General features: G+C 39.9%; 1 protein-coding gene across 1 annotated transcript in view; it reads right to left on the bottom strand.

The window, feature by feature from the left end:
* Positions 1-24,587, bottom strand: part of FAR2 (fatty acyl-CoA reductase 2) — a 49,176-nt gene that overhangs the window by 15,633 nt on the left and 8,956 nt on the right. Inside the window, exons 3-8 of the mRNA XM_004700195.2 lie at positions 23,212-23,391; positions 15,877-16,054; positions 15,123-15,167; positions 12,192-12,310; positions 11,352-11,419; positions 5,496-5,667 (exon numbers count right to left, since the gene is read on the bottom strand). Coding sequence (XP_004700252.1) covers positions 5,496-5,667; positions 11,352-11,419; positions 12,192-12,310; positions 15,123-15,167; positions 15,877-16,054; positions 23,212-23,391 — 762 coding nt within the window. The remainder of the gene's footprint in view (positions 1-5,495; positions 5,668-11,351; positions 11,420-12,191; positions 12,311-15,122; positions 15,168-15,876; positions 16,055-23,211; positions 23,392-24,587) is intronic.

The following is a 24,587-nucleotide window of genomic DNA, read 5'->3' as shown; positions in this document are numbered from 1 at the left end:
AAAGAAATAGAGGAAAGAACTAGGAGGCAAAGGGCATTTATAGAGATCTAAATATAGGCATATACAGATGTAAATATATTTATATATGACAGGGGGAATAGATCTCTGTACATACATTTATAGGTTAACATTAAGGAAACAGATGGACAGTGGGCCCCTACTCAAGTACTCCCTCAACACAAGAACACTTTGTTCTAACAATTCAGCAGTCTGAGATGCTCACCTTCCTGGCACGATCGCTGAAGACAATGGGCGCACAAGGAAATGTGGTGAAGAAAGCTGATTGTGGCCGGCTATAAAGTGCAATTTTCATGTTGAACCCTTGAAAGAAATTTTTTTGCATTAGATTTGTCCAGTGCTCGATCTCTTGACTGTTCTTTCCATGGGTGTGATTATGGATCCAAGTAAAATGAAATTGTTGACAAGGTCAACATTTCGGTTTGTCATGGAGTATTATTTATTGGTCCCATTGTGAAGCTTCTTGTTTTCTTTATGTTGAGAGGCCATCCATCCTGAAGAATGAAATAGTTCATCTTCATCAGTATGGACTTCAAGTCCTCTTTGTTTTCAGCAGGTAAGGAGGTGTCATCTACATACCACAGGCTGGTAACAAATCTTTCTCCAATTCTTATACCATATTCTTCTCAGACAGACTGGCTTCGGGTATTATTTGCTTAGCGCACAGAAGGAATAAATGTGGTGAAAGGATCCAACCCTAACAAAAATCTTTCCTGATTGTGAGCCACACAGTATCTTTGTTCTGTTCCAACAACTGTCTCTTGGCTTACATACAGGCTCTGCATGAGTATAATTCAGTGTTCTGGAATTTCCATTCCTTCCAATATTACCCATAATTTCCTATGAGCTACACAGTGGGATGCCTTTCATTATAAACGAAACATATGTAAACATCTTTCTTGTAGCCTCTGCTTTTTACTAAGATCTATCTGACACCAGCAAGGAGACCCTCATGCCATGTCCTCTTCTGAATCCCATTAGCATTTCTAGCAGATCTCAGTGGTTGTACTGCTGCCACCATTTTTTAATTATCTTCAGCATAATTTAAAAATTATCTTCAGCATGGTGTTTCTTGCAGGTGATGTTATTTGATAATTTCCACATTCTGTTGGGTCACATTTCTTTGGATTGGCATGGATATGGAGCTCTTCCAGGCAGTTGGCCAGATAGCTGCATGTTAAATAAGCCACTGAGCCATTCATCTTCAACTTGTCATTGCTAGCATAGTAGGCCATACATTCATCTGATTCAAATTGGCCAATAACAGTTCATTTTAACGAACTAATGCTTAGGATATCAATATTTATGTATTGAATTTCATTTTTGAGGACTTCCAATTTTCCTAGATTCATGATTTGCATATGTTCTCATTATTAATTGATATCTACATCTGTTTTCATTTCTCATTTTCAATTGTGCTTTATAAGCCAATGGTGCTCCCCAAATCTTTAATCCATCCACATCAAAGCTGACTCCACCTTGAGGAAGCAGTGCTTTCCCAGTCTTATTCTGAGTGTCTTCCCACATGGGAGGTTCATCTTCCAGCACTATGTCAGATACTGATCTGCTATTCGTACAGTTTCCACTGGTCAATTTTTCCAGAAGTGAATCATCAGGTCCTCCTTTCTAGTCTGTCTGAGTCTGGAAGCTTCCATGAAAGTTTTCTACCGTGGGTAACCCTACTTGTATTTAAAATTCCAGAGCTATAGCTTCCAGCATCACCGTAATGCACAAGATGCCACAGTACAACAAACTGACCAATAAGGGGAGAGATTTGGTCTTCGGTCTTTGGGGAAGCCTGACACTCATATACCGAATAACTTATGAAGTATTTCTCTCATTATAACATGGATAATTTTGTAGAGTGGTAAATTTATATATACAATTTACTTATATATATAAATTATATATATATAATATTATAAAATTATTATAAAAGAATACATGTCTTCTCTGGTATTACAAAAAGCATCATAATAAAGCTTAAAAATAAGAAACAGACTAGTAGAAAAATATGTGAACTGTATGTTCACGCACACATGCATTCCCATAAATTGGTAAGAACAACCCAATAGAAAAAAACAGGCAAGAAAGAGGAAACTCACAGAGGAGAAAACTCGAATGTCCTAGAAACAAATGGAAGTACAATCTCTCCAGAAATCAGGAGAATGGGAATCAAAATTGCCAAGAGATATCACTCTACATTACTTTGGCAACTTAAAAGATTTGTTTGTTTGTTTGTTTGTTTGTTTGTTTTTCTGCCAAGTATTACTGAGGGTTAAAGAAAATATCTTTGTAGCCTCATACAATGTTGACAGATTTATTCATTTTGGCAACCCATCAGTACTCACTCCATCCACATACCCTTCAACAATGCATCCTGCAGCCTCCTATGTAGATATAGTGGCACATTATAAAAATATGCATGTTTACAGATGATTCATCACATTGTCTGTAATGAGGTTATGGAAAATACTAAAAAATAAAAATATTTATGAAACATTTTTGGTGAAAAGTTAAGAATATGTATAATTTTACATACATACTTCAAAGCAAAACTATCCACACATATTTGGATATAAGTGCATAGAAGATTTTACACACACACACAGACACACACCCCCAGGGAGAGAAATGGTCAAAAAGAATTTTAGATTTTTCTGCCATAAAGATTATTACAAAAAGTCCTATCACAAAATAAACCAACCATTTAAAATTTAATCACTCTAAAGCAAAACACACCCACATTTTTTTTTGTACTCCATCCTGCTAATTGTTCTTTTCTGCTCATGACACTTTTTTCTCTATTCTTCTTCAAACTCTGATGTATTTTAAAGGGCTAACTTCTTATGATGTTGGCTTTTCTTCTCTTTCCACTTTATATACTAATCTCCATATATTTTCCTTCTAGCCAATGTCCTCTCCTCTCACTGCTGAAGAAAAAACTAGCAACTACTTTTATGAGCTGTAAATAAGAGTTCTAAAACTTTGGATAAAATACCATTGCCTAAGTTTTAGTAATAAGATGGCAGAAATTGAACAGCCTATGAAAGATATCCTCTACACAATGAAAGGGAAATAGATCTATGTACATATATTTATATGTTAAGTATTAAGGTAGCAGACAGACAGTGGCCTTGTGATAGGTAGGTTTATTGTGCCCACCTGGCCAATAGGAACACGTGGGATTAATAAGTTCACAGTTTGATTGGAGGGCAAAGAGATAAGTTGCTCAGCAAGCCCCACCTCTCTCTCTCTCTTGCTCTCTGGTGATCGGCCCAGCATGTGGCTGCGTTAGCTAGTGTTCTGCCTCCACTTGTGAGCTACATTACCTCTGGGACACCCAACCCATGGAATTGTGTTGCTAGAGCTTGAGGGTCCCTCGAGACCTGCTTCACCACGGTGCTGGTGTATACATCGCTTGAGCTTGGAACTGTCAGACCCTGTCATCTGGATGACTGTTGGTGACCCATCCTGCTATTTGCTGCTGGTGACTGGACTGCCTGCATTGCCTTATGGAAGATTCAGTTGTCTACTTCCTTGACCTTGGACCTAGCAGCCCTCGTGAGATGAAGGACTTTCAGTATATTAACTGTTCCACAGAATTGAGTTGAACTGAGCCCTCTGTACTGCTGTGTGGACTAATTAGCTGTTATATTCCTTTGTGCTGTATATATCTATATTTTTTCTATCTCTATGTCTATATTTATATCTATAAAATCAGAAGTGTCCTGGTTTTGTTTTTCTGAAAAACCTAACACAAGCCTCTACTCAAGTACTTTCTTAACACAAGAACAATTTATTCTAGTAACCCAGAATTCTGTGATGCTTACTTACCTTCCCAACATGATTGCTGTAGACAAAATGGGTGCATAAGCAAATATGGTGAATAAAGATTATGGTGCCTGGCTATCAAAAAATATAGTGTCTGGGGTCTTAAAAGCTTGAAGATAAATAAGTGGCCATCTGACTGAGAAGCAACAAAGCCCACATGGAAGAAGCACACCAGCCTTTGTGATCAACGAAGTGTCCATGGGAAGAAGTATCAGGCATCAGAAGACCCAAAACAAAGTATCATGTTGGTGTGGACAAAGGGTTGGTGAGAGTGAAAACCCAAAGCCCCTCCATAGACAATTGGACAGCCCCTTACAGAAGGGTCACAAGGAAGGGGTGAGCCAGCCAGGGCAGTATAGCACCAATGAAACATATAATTTCCTCTAGTTCTTTAATGCCACCCGCCCCCCATTATCATGACCCCAATTCTACCTTACAAATCTGGCTAGACCAGAGGATGTACACAGGTATAAATAAGAACTCTCAACACAGGAAATCCAGGACAGATAAACCCCTCAGGACCAATAATGAGAGTAGAAATATCAGGAGAGTAGGGGGAAGGTGAGGGTAGAAAGGGTGAAGTGCTCACAATGATTGACATATAACACTCCACCCATCCAGCCAGGGGGATGGACAACAGAAAAGCGGGTGAAGGGAGACAGCGGTCGGTGTAAGACATGAGAAATAATAATAATTTACAAATTATCAGGGTTCTTGGGGGAGGGAGGAAAAAAATGAGGAGCGGATACCAAGGACTCAAGCAGAAAGAAAAGGTTTTGAAAATGATGATGGCAACATATGTACAAAGGTGCTTTACATAATGGTTGTATGTACGGATTGTGATAAGAGCTCTACGAGCCCCAATAAAATGATTGAAAAAAAGAAAGATATCCTCTGTCATAAAGGGGGTAGCAAAGAAGGCAATACTACTTATGTTTCTGTTTCTTGATCACAGGAATTAAATAATGGTTCCTCAGACATGCATAACTTCACTCAAATGACGAGAGAGGGTGAGTCTGTCTCACACAGCTCAGAGGACAGAGCATCATCAGTACACTTTTCAATCCACTGTTTTCTCTCATTCCTTCCCTTGCCTCCAGGGGGCAGTGAAAGTGCTAAGAAGACTCGCCTTGAAACACCGCTCTCTTGCCAAATGCTTCCTGGCTCCTCCCCTCTGGTCCATCACTACTTTAACTTCCTCCCTTAGTCTCTGTCTGCATTGTGCAAAACTGGTAATAAGAGCATCCTTCTCCGTTGTTGTAATAATAAAAATCCTATCGTGCTTATCAAGCTCCTCGTCTCAAGTGTGTCCTCGCAATGGTGACAGCCATCCTCGGCTTGGGGCGGGAGGAGGTAGGTGGGGAGTGGGTGGGGGTGGGTAAGAGCTCCACTAGCTGAGTTAATCAAACCAGTTTTTTAAAAAAAACGTAACTTCCTTTATTATGGAAGATGCTTTTTTTCTAAGTAGGAATCCTTGTGGCTCTCCCATTACTCTTTTGGCTATCTCAGCGCTTTCTTTCTATGTCAGGTTCAATGATCCCCTTTGGTCCCTAGCTGAAGAGAGGGCTACATTAGACTTTGGGGTCTGCATCTCTGTCCAGGGTGTGAGAGACTCGATCAGAGTCTTTGATCCAGCTTCTTACATGGGCTTCCTTCCTGTGAGGCGCAAGTAGACGTCGAAGATCATGGCAGGGCCTCGATGGGCGACTGCATCCCAGTACTTGTTGGTGAGCCTGTTGGATGCCATTCCAATAGCTGGCACTCTGAAAGGTCTTTCTAATGGAACTTTGTTAAAGGTTTCCATGATTGTGAACCCTAGGGAAAAAATGGAGAACTTTAAGTCTAGGAGCATAGAAACCTATGCATTCTCAATAAAACAAAACAATAATAAAGACAAAGGATTTGCGATATAGAATCATGAGACTTTCATTCAGGGTAAGCGGTCATTGACACAATAGTACCTTTAGTTTTATGAATGGGTCAAGCACATGAATGACATATATGCCATCAGGGATACTTTTCTATGGCCATTTTTGCAACTCACACCACATAACTGGGTGGGACTATGGAAATGAGGCCCATCAAAGGGATTAGCTAGCTTATAATGCAAATGAGGTGTTTGGTTACTGTGTGAGTGTGGGATCTTGCAAATAAGGAATATGAAATCCTAAGGAGGGAACTGTAAAGTTTTGCCATCAAGGTAGGCTTAAAATAAGTCATCCCAGATACAGACAAGTTGGAGCTCACTACTACCAGAAAGATAAGTCAGGAGTAAAATGTGGCCTTTGGATTCTGGGTTCCTGTGCTTTGAGCCTCCTAGATCCAAGAAAGAGAGAAAGCAGTAACCCTGGCAATGACACAGGATGGCAAGAAGCAGCAGTAGAGGAACAGCCAGAGTAGAAACAGGAGACAAGTGTGAAACAACACAGTAGGCTTCCAGCCCAAGGAGCGAGAGAGTTGCAGTAGGCTTGCTGAATCACAGAGCAAGCCTATGCGACTTTGGGCAGAAGGCTTCGTGGCAGTGTGGGGTGGGTGCCTTTGGGCATTTTGTTGACTAGCAAAACAGCTTTGTAACATTTGCCTGAATAGAACAGAGGCCACCACAGGACTCCTCTCTAGACTCATTTCTTTTCCATTACCCATGTAACCACCCTTGATTGCTATTTATTTTCTCCTACCAGGACCTAAGCACTGTGAGAGTAGTTTTGTCTCTTTCCTTCATGCCCACATCAAGGGGCTCTAATGGGATAGTGTGTTACATGTTGGGCTATGAAGGACAAGGTCAACCGTTGGAATTCATCAGGTCTGAAGGAGAAAGTTGAGGCTGTCGGCTCCCATAAAGCTTTACTGTCTCAGTAACCCAAAAGGACTATTCTACTCTTTCCTATGTGGTCACTATGAATCAGCTTGAACTCTGTGGCAATAGTTTGGCTTTTGTTTTATATACAGTACTCTGGACAATGGTAGCAGATGGTCAATGTCCACTAAGTATTTATTGAATAAAGCAATGTCTCAGCACATGCAATTACTTTCCATTTCCTGAATCTATCCCGACTCTTCCTTTAGCAACTCCAAAAATGTTTATTTAGACTTCATACTTTGCAAGCACTGGAAATCACCCGTACTAGTACGAAGGACTCGAGTAGAACATATATACAGGTATTTTCTGTTCTTCAGGAATCGGAAATTTGGTGGGGGATGAAGACAAATAGCAACGACAATATAGTGCCTGGGTATTTTGCTAGAGGCCAGTACAGTGAGATCTGCAGGAAGATTTAACGAGCACTTACCCCTGTTGAGGTGTCAAGGTGAAGGGTGAGTTGGGGGTGTGTTAGGAATGACTTCTTGAGAAAGCTGCCTAAGTGAATGCTAATAAGTACTAAAATGTTTACTTTTGTAGTCTCTATCCTACGCATTTTATCCCCTTCAGTCCTCCAAAAGTTCTCTGAAGTAGAATGATCATTATTCCTATTTGGCAGGTTAGAAAATTGATGCAAGGGGAGAGATTAAGTGATTTTCAAAATCATAAACTTAGTATGTAGTAGATCCTAGTAAATGGCGGGACCTATTTACTATGTAACCTTCATGTAGGCAAATTTGTGCTTATTTAGTGTGATAGTTCCATCACCAAGAATAGTGTCTGCTCAATAAATACAGGAGTAAACAAATGAATCAACAGGTGAGCTATGATTTGGACCCAGATCTTTCTGACTCCCAAGTCCAACTTCTTGATCATAAATTACAACCATAGCTCAGAGATATTGCGGAATCCATTCTAGACTGTGGCAATACAGCGTTATCACAATTGGGGGAGTCATGGGACTGCTTTGTTTTCCAGAGCATAGAAAAGCTACATTGATACTGTATAGTCTATGAAGCATTATGAAAAAGCCTGAATATTGTGAGAATGATCAAATTGGCTTGCAGAAATCCAAAGCAAATCTATGCTATGGAAAAAATAATGCCAACAGATTAGCTCACCCCAAGGTTGTTACAAAACTTCTATTGCAATAAACACAGTATTTGTGAAGCACAGTAATGAGAAGCCCAATAAACCAAGGTATGCCTGTACTGTCTTTTCTTTGGCTCAGACCTGAGAGGTAAGTAAGGTCTCATGTACTCATATTGTGGGGAACAGAAGGATTTCTCTTAAGTTGTCTCCCCAAAATATGTACCAAACTTAGCTGCGTTAGTGTGACTGTTCTTTAGGCAGCGAAAGTAGGTCAGAGGTTATTCTCCTTAACATTGGCCATCTGTAGTGGCTAGACTATTAGTCTGACTCACCCTAAGTAAAGCCCATTACCTTCTGTTATTGTTCCCTCGAAGCAGTGCCCATAGGCAAGCCTGAGACCACTCTAAGATGACTAAGCTTAGGCTACTATCTTGCCACACATGCCCCCTATTCCCTCCTCTTACTATTGCACATTCACCCCTAGGTCATCCCCCTCCTATTGCTTGTATTGCCTATGTTAATACTCCTCCTGGTGACTCAGGTTATTGTCCACTATCAGGGAACTTGCATGTCTCCCAGGATAGTAATTGCCCACTTTATTGTATGAGACACCAGAATGATCAAACTTGTTCTAGAATGAATTGTATAGCCCTTTATGTGATGTATAACTCTATAATGCGTGGTTAGCAATAAATATCGAGGCTCCCTGGTACTCGAGAGGGTGGCTGGCCAGAGGGTGGCTGGAGAAGGTGACTAAGGAGGATGAAGCAGCGGCTTCTTCTCTGACAGCTAAGCCCCCTCCATGAGGACCATCAAGCCAGGTTGAGGTGAGATATGCTACCATGAATTGCGTCTGACTCCATTACTTGACTCTATCCTTTAACTCTCATGCTCTCTATGACTTTACTATAATCTCTACTGATTATCGCTGTACAATTGCGCCTACCAAACCTGTGATGTTTTGTGGGGTTCCCTCTTACCCTTAACCCCACACTCATATGACCTAATACATGTTTTGTTTTATCATATATTAGGTCAAAAAGCCCCATGTACCTGTCAGTTTGTTGTACTGTGGTGGTTTGCTTATTGCTGTGATATGATATGTGACAAGCATGTTAAATATAAGCAGGGCACTAATCTTGAAAGGGTTTCATGGGAGCGTCAAGACTAAGAAGAGTCTAAGTGAAGAAGGAAGAGGTGGTCCACTTCTAAACTCTAGCAACTGAAAATGGGATGAGTAGCAGGAGAGATCATCTGATGCAGTGCCAAAAGGTTAGCTGGAATGTATGGGTTGTGATAATAGATGTAAGAGCCCCCAATAAAAGTATTAAAAAAATAAAGAAAATATTCTAAAACTGATTGTGGTGATGATTGTATAACTCTTCTTGATGTAATCAAACGATGGAACTATATGATATGTGAATTATATGTATGCAGTGAAATAAAATTGTTGAAAATGAAAACAAAGCAAAACCAAAAAAACCCAACAACCTGTGATATTTGAAATGCCAGAGACATAGCTGCCAGCATTACAGCAACATAAGAACCACTGCACTATGACAAACTGACAGGTGAGTGGTGGCTTCTAGACACCAGTCAGTAGCAAACAGAAACCATACTTTTCAAAAAGAGACCAGTCAAGAAACTATAAGTCACCTATAAAGTATTTATAAATTCATATCTCATTAAAGATATGTACAATCTGCACGCAGACCCCAATTTTTTCTTGAAGAACATCCATAGTGGCTTCGCTACATGAAGAGAGGTGAGGTGTTCATGCACTCAGCTCAAGGATGCTGTTACCTGAGGGCATGGATGCTCAGCCTATTACAACAATGACACCGGGGCCTTAATAGGACATGTTTGATCACTACCTAGATCTCTGACAGAAAACGCAAATGAGCTTCAACTTCCATATCAAACCAAGCTAATTACTAATCGCTTCCAGGAATCTTGTGCTAAAAAGGATCCTGGTTCAGAGCCTTGGGCGCTGTGCATTCGAGGGGAATAGAGGAGGCATGAGTTCCTGAAAGCTCTTATGTCGAAGCCAATCATTGGGAGAGCAACAGCGATTAACTGCCCAGAAGCAGTGCTCCTAGTTCAGTGCCATGGCTTGCCATTGGGATGTGTAGAGCTAGTGTTACCTGCCCCAGGGAAAAGAAGGCTATGTTGAGCACAGACGCCTGCATAACAATGTAGCTGCTTATTCCATCCCCTGTTCCTATTATAAGTTTAAATTGCATCCACATTTTATTCCTAGAATAGATCCATCCAGTAGGTAATTTGTACCGTACAGTAGATAAAAGTACTGAGAAGAGGCATTATAGACAAAAGAACAGTTCAGCTTCTCTAAATAAACTCCATACTCATGAGCATTGTCCGTGAATTTTATGTAGCCACTGCACAGAGTTAGTGGACCCAGCAGATAAGTAGAGTACTGTGAGAGGGATGGGTGGTGTCAGAATAGGGTAAAGGAGGGTGGAGGGTGGAGGGTAGAGGCATGTCCGTCTGTCTGGGGCTGGCATGCAGTTGGATTCTCCTGCTTTTTCATGTTGCCAGAGGAGAGGAGTCATGGCTCCCAGGCCTTATTTCCTCAACATGCTATAATGAGACAAAGTAATACTAAGAATGTTCAGGATGGAAAAAACGATTTATAATCCCAAAGAATAGGATTTATATGTAGTATCTTTGTATTTAAGAGCTTAAGATAATTTAATCATTTCTATTAATGCCATTTTATGGGTTGTATCATGAATATTATAATTCTGTTATAGAGTTAGAGGAAAAAGGTTTGGTTTTATTTCTAAATGTTTTAGACTCATATATATATTTTGTAGCCTAAATAACTCAATATATGGCATAAAGAACTTTGATGGCAGTAGATAATTTAATTTCACTTATACTAATAGAATAACTTCATAAATAGAATGATATAGTAGAACATTATAAATTGGATATATGCTTTCAATGTTTTTGGACATTTGATTTTTTAAACACTGAAAAGATGATGGTTTCAGTTTTTCATAAACAAAAAAATTCAAGTCCAAATTTGATGAAGAATACATGATGGACTAATTTTCCATTATATGTAAGATGAATTGCTTCAATAAAACAAGATATTTTCAAGAGTGCATTTATGGACGACTGTACAAATTAAAGCAGAGTATTGTTGAGTCAGTAACAAAACTGCACTGCTATTTGACTTTTGTTAGTCAGCACTCTCAGTCGTATGGCAAGGGGCAGAGAAGTGTGGAGTTGTGAGAACAATTGACCTGCAGCAAGGAGTGTCTTATTGCTGCTGTTATTTGATTTTATCACTATTAATTTTTTAAAATCTCGATAGCAATAGACCCTTTATTGGGACTGGTTCTTTTCATGGGTGCATCACCATATATTCTAGCTGATGATTTTACATACAGTTTGCAATTCATTTGTCTCTCAACTTTCTCTTCCACTGGACTATGTTCCATGGCACACTCTGTCTATTTTGTTCCCTTCTATGAAGAGACACCAGCCACAATGTCATTACCCAGTAATCGACACTTACCCATTTCTCTCCACTGACAGGGATTGATGGTACCAGATGTGCAGTGATAGATTAACGTATTTTTAGGTCTAGAAAGAGAAATAAATCTTAGATAAATATGACAAATGGAAAACTCCTGAAAGAATGACAAGGGAAAATACTGTTTTGACAAAGTAGTTCCAATATTTTGCACAACTAATATAATCTATGCATTGCTTCTAACTTTTAGATTAATAAGTAAAATGAAAGACTATGAGGGAGACTATGTGTATATAGGACATGTCAAATAAGTATGACATTTCTGGAGCAAAATGGAGGTAACAGGTAGAAGAGAAATCATCTGGAGATTTTCATTGGGCCAACTCCTAAGTGCGGTTAGCACTATTAGATTGGAAAACATTTGGATGTCTGGTTTCATGCAGGAAAATTGAATTCTGTGCACATTTACCAACAGCCAAGTGCAGAGCAACTGCCTTTCCCTTGTACTAGAAATGTCCCCACACTAGTGACCTGAACTTTTGACCTTTACCAGGAACAGAGCTATTGATTAAAATATTCTAATTTTTTTCACCTTCATTTCTTTTGCCTTCAGAGAAAAAGGAAGGAGTATTTTAGATTGATGAACAGACTGAAGCGCTTTTAGGTTCCTCAAGAATTTTATGGTTAAATGATTTCAAAGGCATATTATTTTATGATCAATATGCAGTATTCATAAAACAACTCGATGTACAGCTGATGAAGTACAGTACTGAAATAGCCACCCTCTCATGCTTGGAATTCTATGACACACACAGAAATGCTGTATCTTGAAACTCTCCTTTGTTTTCATCAAATCCTAGGAAGGAAGTCTAAGCCACCCACCTGTGGACTGCAGTGTACCATCCTGCGGCCAACGTCAGATTGATAACGGTATCGACGGGAATGATGTCTGCTATAGCCAGGGGGGTACCTTTTAAGAACCGAATTAAGCCTTTCCCAATCTGCGTAGAAAAAAAGAGCATATTATCTATGACACCTGGTCTTCAATTACATCTGGGGCTAATGTACATCTAAAAATGATCATACCGATACAATTAATAGACATTAATATCGATTCACTGCTTATTAGGTCATTGGGACAAATTTGCACGCTCTCAGTCTGTCCAGCCTCCCCTGCCAGGTTCATCTTGCGTGCCAACATTTCCACGCACCATTCATTTTTCTCAGGCTCCTCTAGGGAAGGCCAGGGTACACCTTTATGCAAGGTTCATATAGTTAGTTGATTAACATGCACCAAGGATAGGTGCATTTTTAAAATATTTTAAAAATGAATATTCTCCAGAGAAACGAAGTCCTGGCGCATGCTACAACAAAGGTGTGTCATGAAAACATTGTGTGGAGTGAGGTGCATCAATCACAAAATACAACTCTTGTTTGATCCCACTTACATGAGCTCTCTATAACAGACATGTAGAGAGACAAAAATCGACCTGTGGTAGCTTGGGGAAGGGAAGGCAAGGAATGGGGGGGTCATTTAGGGAACACTGAGTATCTGCTTATGATGGAAATGACTGGTGATGGTTGCATGAATGAATGTAATTGGTTCCATTGAATATACATGTAAAATGTTAGGTTAACTAATGTGTCATATACATATATATGTATACATATATATATACACATGTGATTGTGGTTTGGGTGAAAACTTACAGAAAAAAAAATTGGTTGCCCCTTCAGCGATTTATATACATTTTTTTTTCATGATGTTCATTGCAAACCTCTCAATGTAAGAGCATGCTTCCCACTTCCTCCCCACGTGCCCTTTACATTCATCCTTCTTTTCGGTCCTACCCTGCCCTAGGAACTTTGTTTTTAGGGAAAGGCTGCCCTTTTGGCCTCATCTGGCTTATTCTCCTGAGGACCACATTCCTTGTGGGTGTCACTGTTCCCCGTCTGTCGTTTGGTTGAAAAGTGGTCTCTGGGAGTGGGTTCAGTTCCTTGTTTGAAGGGGGTGTAAGGACCAGAGTCTCGGGGTTTCATCAGTCTCTATCAAACTATTAGACTATTTGTTTGTTTGTTGATGATTTTGATGTTTTTTCCCCTACATTTTTATCTCACTTTCCCCAGGAACTTCTATTATGATTCCAATCAGAGTAGTTGGTGGTGGTAGGTGGGCACCATCTAGTTCTTTTGGTTTCAGGGTAGTGGAGGCTATGTTACATATATTTACAACAACAAATGACTTAAGGTTTTCCAAATTTTTCTTTAAAATGAGTTTACTATTTCTGAAATAATTTTCTTTTCTGCTAGTTTTCATTAACTTAGAAGCAATAATAGACCTGAAAGTTTAAGAAATATTTATTAGGGAAAAACAAAATAAAATTCAACTATTTAACAAAAACTTTATTACTTGGGGAAAAAGGGACCATGCTTACTTTTTCACTACGAGTCAGCAATCATTGGATGGCAGTGAGTCTGGTGTGGTTTTTGGTGTACTGACTTTTTCTTCAGTAACTTAGTTCACCCCATAAATCACCAGTTTGATACAGATGCATGGTTTGAGACTTAGTCATGGTAATAATTTATTGACTTTATGAAGAACATATATTATTGGTACCCTTCCTAGTTCCAACATTGATTAGCAGTGATCAACATTTTCTTATGCTCCCACATTCTGGTTTCTTGTAATTCCCCTTCCTTTGAAAGTAAGAACCAGTTGGGACATTTTTAGAAAATGGATGCATGTGGTTTTATACACAATGTATTAAACTCACTCTGGGATCATGTTAAAATAATTATATTCCAAATCACCAAATTTTTACTCCAATAAAGCCTTAAAATTCTGCTAGCAAATTGGAAGGGCATTCGTTGACATGACCCTCGACACGTTGTCATCGACTTTTTTTTTTTTTTTTCATCATCGACTGTTTTATATTTGTTTATTAATCCATGATGGACCGAGTTCTGAGAACAACACCGCAGGGTTTGAGACACCAGATGCCTAATAGGATTAAACTCATTTAGGCCATTGAATTGCTGTTCATTTTCATAAAGACTGAATTATGGTTTGAGACCCACGATTCCCTGTCAGCTGTGAAGTCCCTCCCTGCAGGGAGACCCACGCAAAACATAGCTAACCGAAGAAGAAACGGGCTCCCCCTCTCTGAGAAAACTGTTGTTGAAAAAGTGTGGTTTTTTAAAAAAATTTAGTTAATTTTTGTGTTTGAAAAATTTACTACGCTTAATATTTTCTCTAGTTAAGAAGTACTTATTGATGTTAAATATCTAAATATCTACCCATCCACACAAACATAAATACATTTATACATCTTTTTTAAAAAGCATTTTATTGGGGGCTCGTACAACTCTTTTCACAATCCAAACATCCATCCATTGGGTCAAGCACATTTGTGCATGCATACATCTTAAAATGGTGAGTTTAATAATTTTTGAACCGCCCCAATAAAATGATTTAAATAAAAAAAAATATTTGACCTATTGACCTCACTCAACTGTATGTCGCGATAAGAAGGAAGAATCCTCATCTTGTGGTAAATAAATGAGAAAACATTCACATGCTGCCCCCAAATTGTCCAAAAACAAAACTCCTAAATAGTAATTGAGGCTATCACAGTACTTCTGTTTTTTGGATAAGGAAATCCACAAGTATTGAAGTTATTTCATCTTGCCTTTATTTTCTGTCCAAAAATTAAGATAAGGTGTTTCTGTTTTGTATCAATGAGGTCACACCGGCACCATGTATTTTGTTCCTCACTACATGCCCAGGAACTACTGCCCCATTGTTATACATACCGAAATAATAATCCCAGAAGGCCCGTTGAGGTTATCAACCCAACCCTACAAAACAAGAGCAGAGCTTTAAGGATTACGCATGTGAAAAACATTTAAATGCCTTTACAACATCCTCAGTGTAACCTTAATACATTTCAACAAAGAACACTGAGAGCCCAGCCATTAGAACACTCAAATCCATCCTTTTCCTCCTTTTCTTTAAGAACCCTAAACAAGGATCCATGACAAAGCACTGACTGACTTTCTGCTGCATTGATTCATAGAAGAATTAAAGTTTTGCCAACATTTTCCCCTTTATCATCAGGGACCAAGTACTTTCAATCATATCTAACAGTTTAAAGATACCAAAAAGTGTTACTTCTCAGCTAAGAGATTTTTTTTCACCCTGGCAGGCGCAATGTGCCTCACAAATATGGCCACCATGGACATTCTGACATCTTTAAGTTACACTGAAAAAACAAAGCACACACACACACACACACTTCTCTCATGGGACTCTTGAGACTAGAGTTCATCAAAAAGCTAATTTGAAGTATCCACCCCATCTCGAGGTGAGTCAGTATAATTCCCAGATGAGACTCATGCAGGATAAATTCTGAACCAAACATGAAATTTTCTCTGACAATGAGTTTAATTGTTGTATTCAGCTATAGTCCTAAGAAAGACAACAACAACGACAAAAGTTGGGGGCACCAAAGAGTCACTTGCACTCAAAGGACCTTGGTTTGGGAGCAAAGTCTGTAAGGGAGCTTACTGGGAAAGGCTCCTGCCAAGTTGCTCCCACAATGGAAGGCCTGATGATAGCCCTATTTAGGTTCCCACTGGCTTGTTTCACCAGGATCTCTGCTAAGGCCTTCGTGTAGATATAAGTATTGGGCCGATCTCCAATCAGCTTGGGTGTGATATCTTCAATTATAGAGTCATCTAACCACCTGAAGGAAATCAGAGAGAAAATAATTGTAACAACACATGTTAGACCAAAAAGAAACTGAGACACAGGCAATCACATTTCCATCTTGTAGCTTGAGCTCTGGAATTGGGTGCAGTCACAGGATACCAAGGATAAAGATGTACTTGCCTAAATCGTTCATAATGAACTCCTTGGTTACCATTGCTAAATCCAGTTTTACCCATCAAATGCTACCTCTTCCCACAGACACCTAGCTAGATGATAGACAGACAAGGCACAGACAAACAGATTCATTCAGCAGGTATACAATCTTTTAAGGATAATATTTATCTTTATTTCTTATGCAACAGGGTCACAAGCAAACTCACTGAATGTGTTTTAAGTGTCAGTGGTGTGCCAGTATGACGAGGATTGGATGTAGGTCACAGGGACTTGCCCCCATGGAGCTCAGGAGCTCTTTCCTCCCCGAGGCTTCAGAGGGCAGCACGGCTCATTCAGCATTGTTCGGCTAAGACCTAATGTGACTATCTTGAACTCTTCTAATTTTAAGTTAAAAATTCCATCCAATGCATCAACAAATAAAAGCAACTACATTTGGCTGGCTTACCATCAATGCGAGCAAGTCGATGAAATGTATTTTGAAGGTCTGTTTAGAGTCTATGTTTATAACTTGGTTATCATTTCCAGAGACATCCACTAAATTCTGAAGTGCTCCAATAGCGACCAGTAGTCTGTCCAGTGGAGTGGTCATACTACTCTGAAGCCCCGTTACCACCACAAAGATTCTGTGCCTGTACTTACAAGGAGACCTGTAAGACCACAGCCTAATCGTTTTGTTTTGTTTTTAAAAAAAAACGTTAGGACCATTCGAATCATCTCAAAGTCTAGCTATACTTCTCTAAGTGACAACAAAATTATCATGAATTAAATTGTTAATATTTCTCTTACCTGGCTCTGGTTAAACTTTTGAGTTAACATTTAAAATTACGTTGCCCTAGTATGCTAGTGGTATTTTTATAACAGATGCACTTTAGACGTGTATTCCTATTTTATAGGACAGAGCATCTTCAGCAGCATCATACAATTCTGTTTATAGCATATTCTAGCGGCTCAATCCTGCTCTCTCTCCTGCTCGCTCGTCTCCCATCTCCACGTGGACCACCAAGCGGGGCTGAGTTCTTTGGACTACTGGTGAGACGCGACGAGGAGTGAGTGCCGTCACAAAGAGCTCTGTGCAGGGCAGGACTAGAGATGCCACACATCACCTGACTACACGTTCTGATGTGGTCCACCAGGGAGCACCGGCCAACGGAAACTCAGCCATCTCTGCCGCCGCCTCAGGACAAGGGATTACTGACCGCAGAAGATGTGGCCCTGACCGTCTCTCGTGGGTGGGAACAACCGGACTCCTCTCGGGGCAATCTCTGCCGAGAAGAGACCTTGGCAGGAGAAGTGTGGCAGCTTCTCCTCCCCGGAGCTTTGAAGACCTACTCAAACACCAAACCGACTGCCGTCAAGTGCATTCCAACTTGGAGCGGTTCCAAGACTGAAAAGGTGTACAAAGTAGGCAGCCTCAACTTTCCCCCTCAGAGCAGCTGGGGCAGCACATGCTCAAAAACTCATGGTATTGAAGGAAGAAACCCAACCTGTACTGAAGACATAGACCAAAAGCAAGGCTTCAGATTGCCTGAATACCGTTGGAGATATTTTAACAAATGAATGCAATGCCCAGAAGCAAGTACTGAACTATGCCAAGAAATACGGAGGACAACTAACTGGCCAACTGAATGGGGGAGATCCATATTTGTACCCCATCCAAAGAAAGGTGACCCAACAGAATGCAGAAATTATTAATGTCATAACCCATACAAGCACACTTCTGCTGAAGATAATTAAAAACTCAACAGGCCCTTCCGGAAATTCAAACTGGATTCAGAATAAGACTTGTTGTAAGAAATCATTTCAGCCAAGAACCATCTTGGCTGAAAGTAAGGAATACCAGAAAGATGTTTATCTGTGTTTTATTGACTACACAAAGGCACTTGACTCTGCAGATCATAAAACACTTTTGATCAAAGTGAAAAAATTGGGAATTTCAGCACATTTCATTGCGCTCATGTGGAACCTATACATAGACTAAGAGGCAGTTGCTTAAACAGAACAAGGGAATACTACGTGGATTAATGTCAGAAAATGTGTGTCAGGTTTGTATCCTTTCACCATACTTATTCCACTGGTATCTTGAGCAAATGATGCGAGAAGCCAGATGATATGAAAAATTTCATTTTACTTGAACCCTCATTACCTGAGGAAGCAGCAGTGAAGCAATAAAGAGACCAAAAAACGGGGGGGAAAGAAATTAGAGACATATTGCATTAGTCAAATCTGCTGCCAAAGAGCTCTTCAAGTGTCGAAAAGCAAATCCGTCACTTTGAGGACTAAAGTTTGCCTGATGGAAACCTGTCTTAACCGGCATCTCGTGCCTGGGAAAGCTGGATAATGGATGAGAAGCACTAAAGAATGGGTGCATTTGAGTTATGGTATCAGCAAAGAATATGATGGCCTCATCTACAGGATTTTCTTGGCTGAAATCTTTACAGAAGCAGTTTACCAAGACTCTCCCATGGAGTGGCAGGGTGGGTTTGAACTGCCAAAATTTAGGTTAGCAGTTGATCTATCACAAACTGCTTGTGCCTCCCACTCTCCTCATAAATGATTCTAAAGCATTAAAGAGAACCAAAAACCTTCTAAATTTTTTATGCTGAAATTAAACAACAAAGTTTACATTTAAATAAATGCAGTATAAAAACAGAAAACTGCAGGCCAGTGCCATATGAATATTGAGGGAAGTGCACCAGACAAAATAGTTGCAAGTAAAATTCATGATCACATTAAGAAATAATGCACCATAGCTGACATTTATTATAGGAATGCAAGGTTGGTTCAACATTTAGAAATCCTCCTAGACAATATAAGATCATAAGAGGCTTTTAAATGTAAGTTACTTCTATAGATGCTGAAAAAGTTTTTGGCTGGATACAGTACATCTTTTTTACATAGCGGTTATAAGAACTATCCAAAAAAAATTTTTAGGGATCTACAGCTGTCATAAGCCCAGAATTCTGAAATAATCAGTGTAAAGATTTAAAGCAAATGGCTATCATATTTAGTGGTCCACTGGAATGTAAAATACATAAACTTGCTCCATGTTTACATTTTATGCATAGCAAGTTGGACTATATTAGCAATTTGGAAAAGGAGAGCTTCTCAAGATTCTTTCCTCTTTATCCTTTTGATGTGAAATTAATAGCAACTTAAAAGTGCTGGCCTTCACAGTATTATATTACAGGTCACCTACATGTGAAGCTACTTCTGCCACGATTATGTCGATTGACTATGTGTAAACGATCATTTTTATCTTAAAATATAATAAAACAGGCTAAAAAACATTCTAGCGTCTGTTGCTTTTGATCCCATGAAAAATGGCTGACCTTTAAGATTTGCTTCATTTCAAGACTTAGAAACACAGCTCCTGACTCCGGTACTTCCCTTTGATGCGGAGAGCAGAACTCGAACGTTGCTTTCCTTAAGCTGCCTCTGCTGGTATTGAACATATGCTAGATGGTCAAATGTCTTTTTGGTTTCCATAGAACTAAGAAAGGTTGATGGGTTCCTCGCATTAAAAACAGCTCGTAAATACTGGGCAAATAGAAGCTATCACAATTTTATATCCACCTTAATTGGGGATGATGGGAAGAGAGTGCGGGGCAATGCAGAACCTCACCATCCTTAACATAATATTCCCACTAACTCCTCTCATGTGTGGACCAACAGTGGGGTGATAATTGTCAGACTATTTCTTTCATACACAAAATATCCATGTGACAAAAACTAGACCTGGAAGACATCAGACTAAGTTTAGTTAGGTAGTAAAGAAAACAAGTTCTAAGAAAACATCAGCACCTACCAATGCTTTTGTACTGTATGGTACATGGCTAGCACTTATTGGTGTTCCTGAGGTCCATGTCAGTGGAAAGGAAAGTGGTTTCATGTATTTCTAAGGATGAAATGCAAAGGAAGCTGCAGTGGTCAGTGGATGATCTACCTCTATGACGCTGGGCTCCACCTGTCCTCTATTCGATTATCTTCTTGGTCCTTGTTTTGCCTTGTGAACAATGACAATGATGATTGCTATCCTCAACTCTAAGTTTTCATGAGGATAATAACTACAGGACGATTTGCAACTTCATTCAGAGTTACAAAATGTAGCTATGTGCTGATGAGTAAGTTCTGATTCGCTGTAACCCTATGTACAACTGAATAATAAACAAACAAGCACCTGCTCAGTCCCAGCCATCTTAACAATCCTTACGTGGAAGCCCATGGTTGCAGCCCCCTTGTCAATCAATCTTGTTAAGGGTCTCCCGCCCTTTCATTGACCCTCTACTTCACCAAGCATAATATCATTTTCCAGAGACTAGTCTCTCCTGATAACGTGCCCAACATACATGAGACGGAAACTCCCCACCCTCACTTCTCATGAGACTTCTGGCTGCACTGCCTCTAACACAGGTTGGCTTGTTCTTCCCTCAGTTGATGATAGGTTCCATGTTCTTTGCCAACACCTTAATTCAAAGGCATCAATTCTTCCCCGATCTTTCTAGTTCATTGTCCAGCTTGGACACTCATATGGGAGCAATTGTCAACGCCTTGGTGAGGGTCAGGTGCGCCTCAGTCCTTAAAGTAACATCTTTGCTCTTGAACCATTTCCATTGGTCCTGGGCATTAGACTTGCCCAATGCAATCTGTCATTTCTGACTGCTCTAACGCACCTGCAAAGCGTAAATCCTAAACTTCACAGAATTAGCTTTCTTTTGTTGCGGGGCACTAGATGTCATGTTGCAGGCTGCAAAACACTGAAAACAACCACGTCAATGCTAGACTTGGTTTTTTTGCCTTTCTCGGAATGCCCCCAATAACCAACCTGACTGCTATTGAGTCAATAGTGATGCACGGCCACCCACTGCGGGTTCCCAAGATGGTCATATTTACTGGGGTCGAAAGCCCAGTCTTTCTCCTGCAGAGCTGCTGGTGGTTTAGAATGACCGAACTTGCATATCGCAGTCCAGTGCCTAACCACTACCCCACCAGGGCTCAGTCTGTCCGTGTTACAATGCATTCTTTAGCAGAAAGGCAGAGCTACACCTGCCCTAATTTCACCTTTCCCAATGGGCTACGACAGGGGGATGGGGGTGGGGAGTCACTACTGTTGGCTGCCGGCTGCCCTCATTTCCCTGCTTCCTGTACTCTGACCTCAGGACACACACCACAGTCAACACCTTGTTTCACATCTCAGATGAGCTGTGTCTTCTGCTGGCTCGATAGCTGCAGAAGTGTGATTTTTTAATAGGTACAAGTATTGGGAGCTTTTAATTCTAATGAAAGGACTTAGGAATTGGAAGACAACAGAAGGGGAGGGGAGGGAAAATGATCAGGCAGCATTGATTTTTGGAATAAGGACGTCCTCCATTTCAAATAAAAGTTGCTGAATGAAATAACATTTAAAGGCACAGAGGAACAAGCATGGAGACCAGGTGTGATCTCCTCTGACTCCTCAAAGGAAAATGGGATGAATATAAGTACACACCAGCCCTAAGTCTACTATCACAAGGTCCAGGTCTACTACCACAAGGTCAAGGTCTACTACCACAAGGTCCAGGTCTACTATCACAAGGTCCAGGTCTACTATCACAAGGTCCAGGTCTACTACCACAAGGTCAAGGTCTACTACCACAAGGTCCAGGTCTACTACCACAAGGTCAAGGTCTACTACCACAAGGTCCAGGTCTACTACCACAAGGTCAAGGTCTACTATCACAAGGTCAAGGTCTACTATCACAAGGCAGAGGTCAGGCATGCCTTCAGCCTCCATCTTTCTTTACCCTCCTATCTGTCAAGTGCAAAAGAGCCTCGAGATCTCAGAGAAGAGAAAGGTACCATTGACCCAAGCTGAAAGGCTTCTCCAGGACCATGTGACCCCAGCCTCCTCTAAACAATCTCCACAGCGATGGTTGTGGAGGGAACCAACTCTTGATAAGCCCAAGACTTGTTTTAGACAGTTTATTTTCAACGGACATGGAGTATTACGACCTGATACGTTCACTGTGAAGCAATTAATTTTCTGTGCTGTAATACTTGGTATATGATCAGAGTTATAAACAACACACACACACAACCATGGTAAACATGATAAAATTGAGAAGAGTGAAGCAACAGAGAGAACGGGAGCTTTGTCTAAGATGAGGGCCATATCATTAGGACAAAGTGGCTCCTGTTTTTGTTGGCAAGAATATGCTAGATGTATCAGTCAAGAGACGGACACCTTCCGTATAGTTAGTTGTTCTTTGTTAATGACCGTTGGACTATCGTCTAATAAATATGCCTTTTCCTTGCAATTAGGAACCGAGTTTCAGCAGTTTAGATCCACCAATGGTTTTGTGAGAAAAAGATGAGGGTTACAGCTCCCCCAAAATGTATAGCCTTAGAGATGCAAAGGGTCCTTTCCATTCTGTCCTATTGGGTCATCATGAGTCATAGTTGACTCCTATTCTGAGTCCTAATGGGCACTCTGACTCAGAATGGCCCTGGTGGCAGTGTTCTTCTTTTTGACCCTGCAATGAACGCTTTAGATAGCTCCATTCATCATCACAACTATAAAATGGTCACGGTTATCACCCCAATTTTATAGATGAAGAAACAGAGGCTCAGATAGGCCAAGCAGTTTTGTCAAGGTCATGTCTACAAGTAGTAGAGCCATAAGTTAAATTCTATCTGATCCCCAAACCATGTTCTTAACTGCTAGACGGTATTGCCTGTCTTTACTAGCAATGATGAGCTTATCAGTAAATAGGAAACCATGGTTGTATCTAGTATCCAAATACTTTAAACAATCCGAAGTTATTGAATACTTTTAATAGGAATTTTCTAGTCCCCTCTTCCCCATGTTTTGACAGCATACCAGTAGCTTCCATTTGAGGATGAAGGAAATAGAGGGGCAGGGTAGCTCATGCTAGCATGTTTTCAAACCATCCTATTTCAAGCATATCTCACTTTACCATTTCGTTAATGCATGTCTCCAGAGAATCCACGCTATGCCCACCCTTTGGGTCCCCAACTTACTCCAAGGAGTCAATGATTTGGTTGGGCTCCACAGGGCATGAATAGACCACTTCATCAATGTGCTTCAGGTTACAATTTGAGAAAGCAGTAGACATATGGATGAAGGCTTCTAGCTTTTCCATTTGACTGGCCATAGTTAAGAGCTGTTGGGTGGCAACCACGTTAAGTTGTATGGCTTTTCTAGAGAACAATAAACAGAAGGAAATGCAATGAGACAATTCAGCAGCTTGTCCTGCTCTGATCACCCCAACTCGAATAACTAGCATGCCTACCAGCGGATTTTGGTGGCTGTCTCTAAGGGCCGGGGTTAAAAGTATGGGTCATGGCTGCAATTATGAGGGACTTGGGATTTTCTATTTGTTGATAGCATATTATATGTGCATATATCTATTCACTGTACATATTATGCTTTGATATCACTTGGAAAATTATCTGGGGAGAAAACGTCATAGACTTCTGAATTTATAAAAGGACTTCTATAAGCAGTCATTAAAAGAACAATAACATAAAAATTAGGTTTCTAACTCAAGATCTTGGAAATTAGAGGGAACACAGCAATATGATTTACTACTGAAAAGGTCCATGTCAGACATTAAAATTGGATTAAAATGCTTATCACATTTTAGTGAGTAGAACACAAGTCTATGTAAGCACAATGCTTGATGTAATACTAAATACATGGCTTATCCACTATCAGTAATTCTGTTAATCTAATTTTCACTCAAAAGGAGAAAAACTATAAGATCATCTATATATATATTTGGAAAGCTATTTAATGACATGGAATATTTATTCCCAACTTAAAGGCCAATGACTACTGTCAAAAATATTTCAAGCATTGTAAAAGACAGATAGTTGAGATGCTGACTATTCCAAAAAGTCTTGAAAGTAACCAGAAAAAGAATATTTCAGTGGAGCAATAGGCGAAGAATATGAAGCATTTTAACAACAACAAAAATTTCAATAAGCATTTAAAATTGTCAACTTTTTTAACATTCAACAGCAAAAAGAAAAATAAACGTGACACTGTGTTGAAAAAGAAACTGTTTATAACCTGGACACACCGGGTACCTGGGTATTTTTTTGGATTTACTCAAAGGTGAGTATACAAATGTGTTAAAACAATAAAAGTATGTACAAGGATAGCTATTGCAGAGCTGTTGCTAAGAGTGAAGAGGTGTAGCATCCTATCTATCCATTCAAATAGAACGGATTGACAGTCTTTTGACTTGCATGTTCCGTGTGGTCTTTATAAATTATGACCGAACATTGACTGACAATGAGGTTAGCTAGAAAGAAGATGACACCAGCTGGAAACCATGGTGCTTCTCCATGTGATGCCATGTTAATTCAATGTGATGCCATGTTAATTCAAT

Source organism: Echinops telfairi, unplaced genomic scaffold, assembly GCF_000313985.2.
Source record: "Echinops telfairi isolate 266 unplaced genomic scaffold, ASM31398v2 ScPeMD7_21;HRSCAF=78, whole genome shotgun sequence".
In the NCBI taxonomy this organism is placed as follows: domain Eukaryota; kingdom Metazoa; phylum Chordata; class Mammalia; order Afrosoricida; family Tenrecidae; genus Echinops; species Echinops telfairi.
The sequence above is the reverse complement of the archived record's forward strand: the minus strand, read 5'-3'. Positions and strand labels throughout refer to the sequence as shown.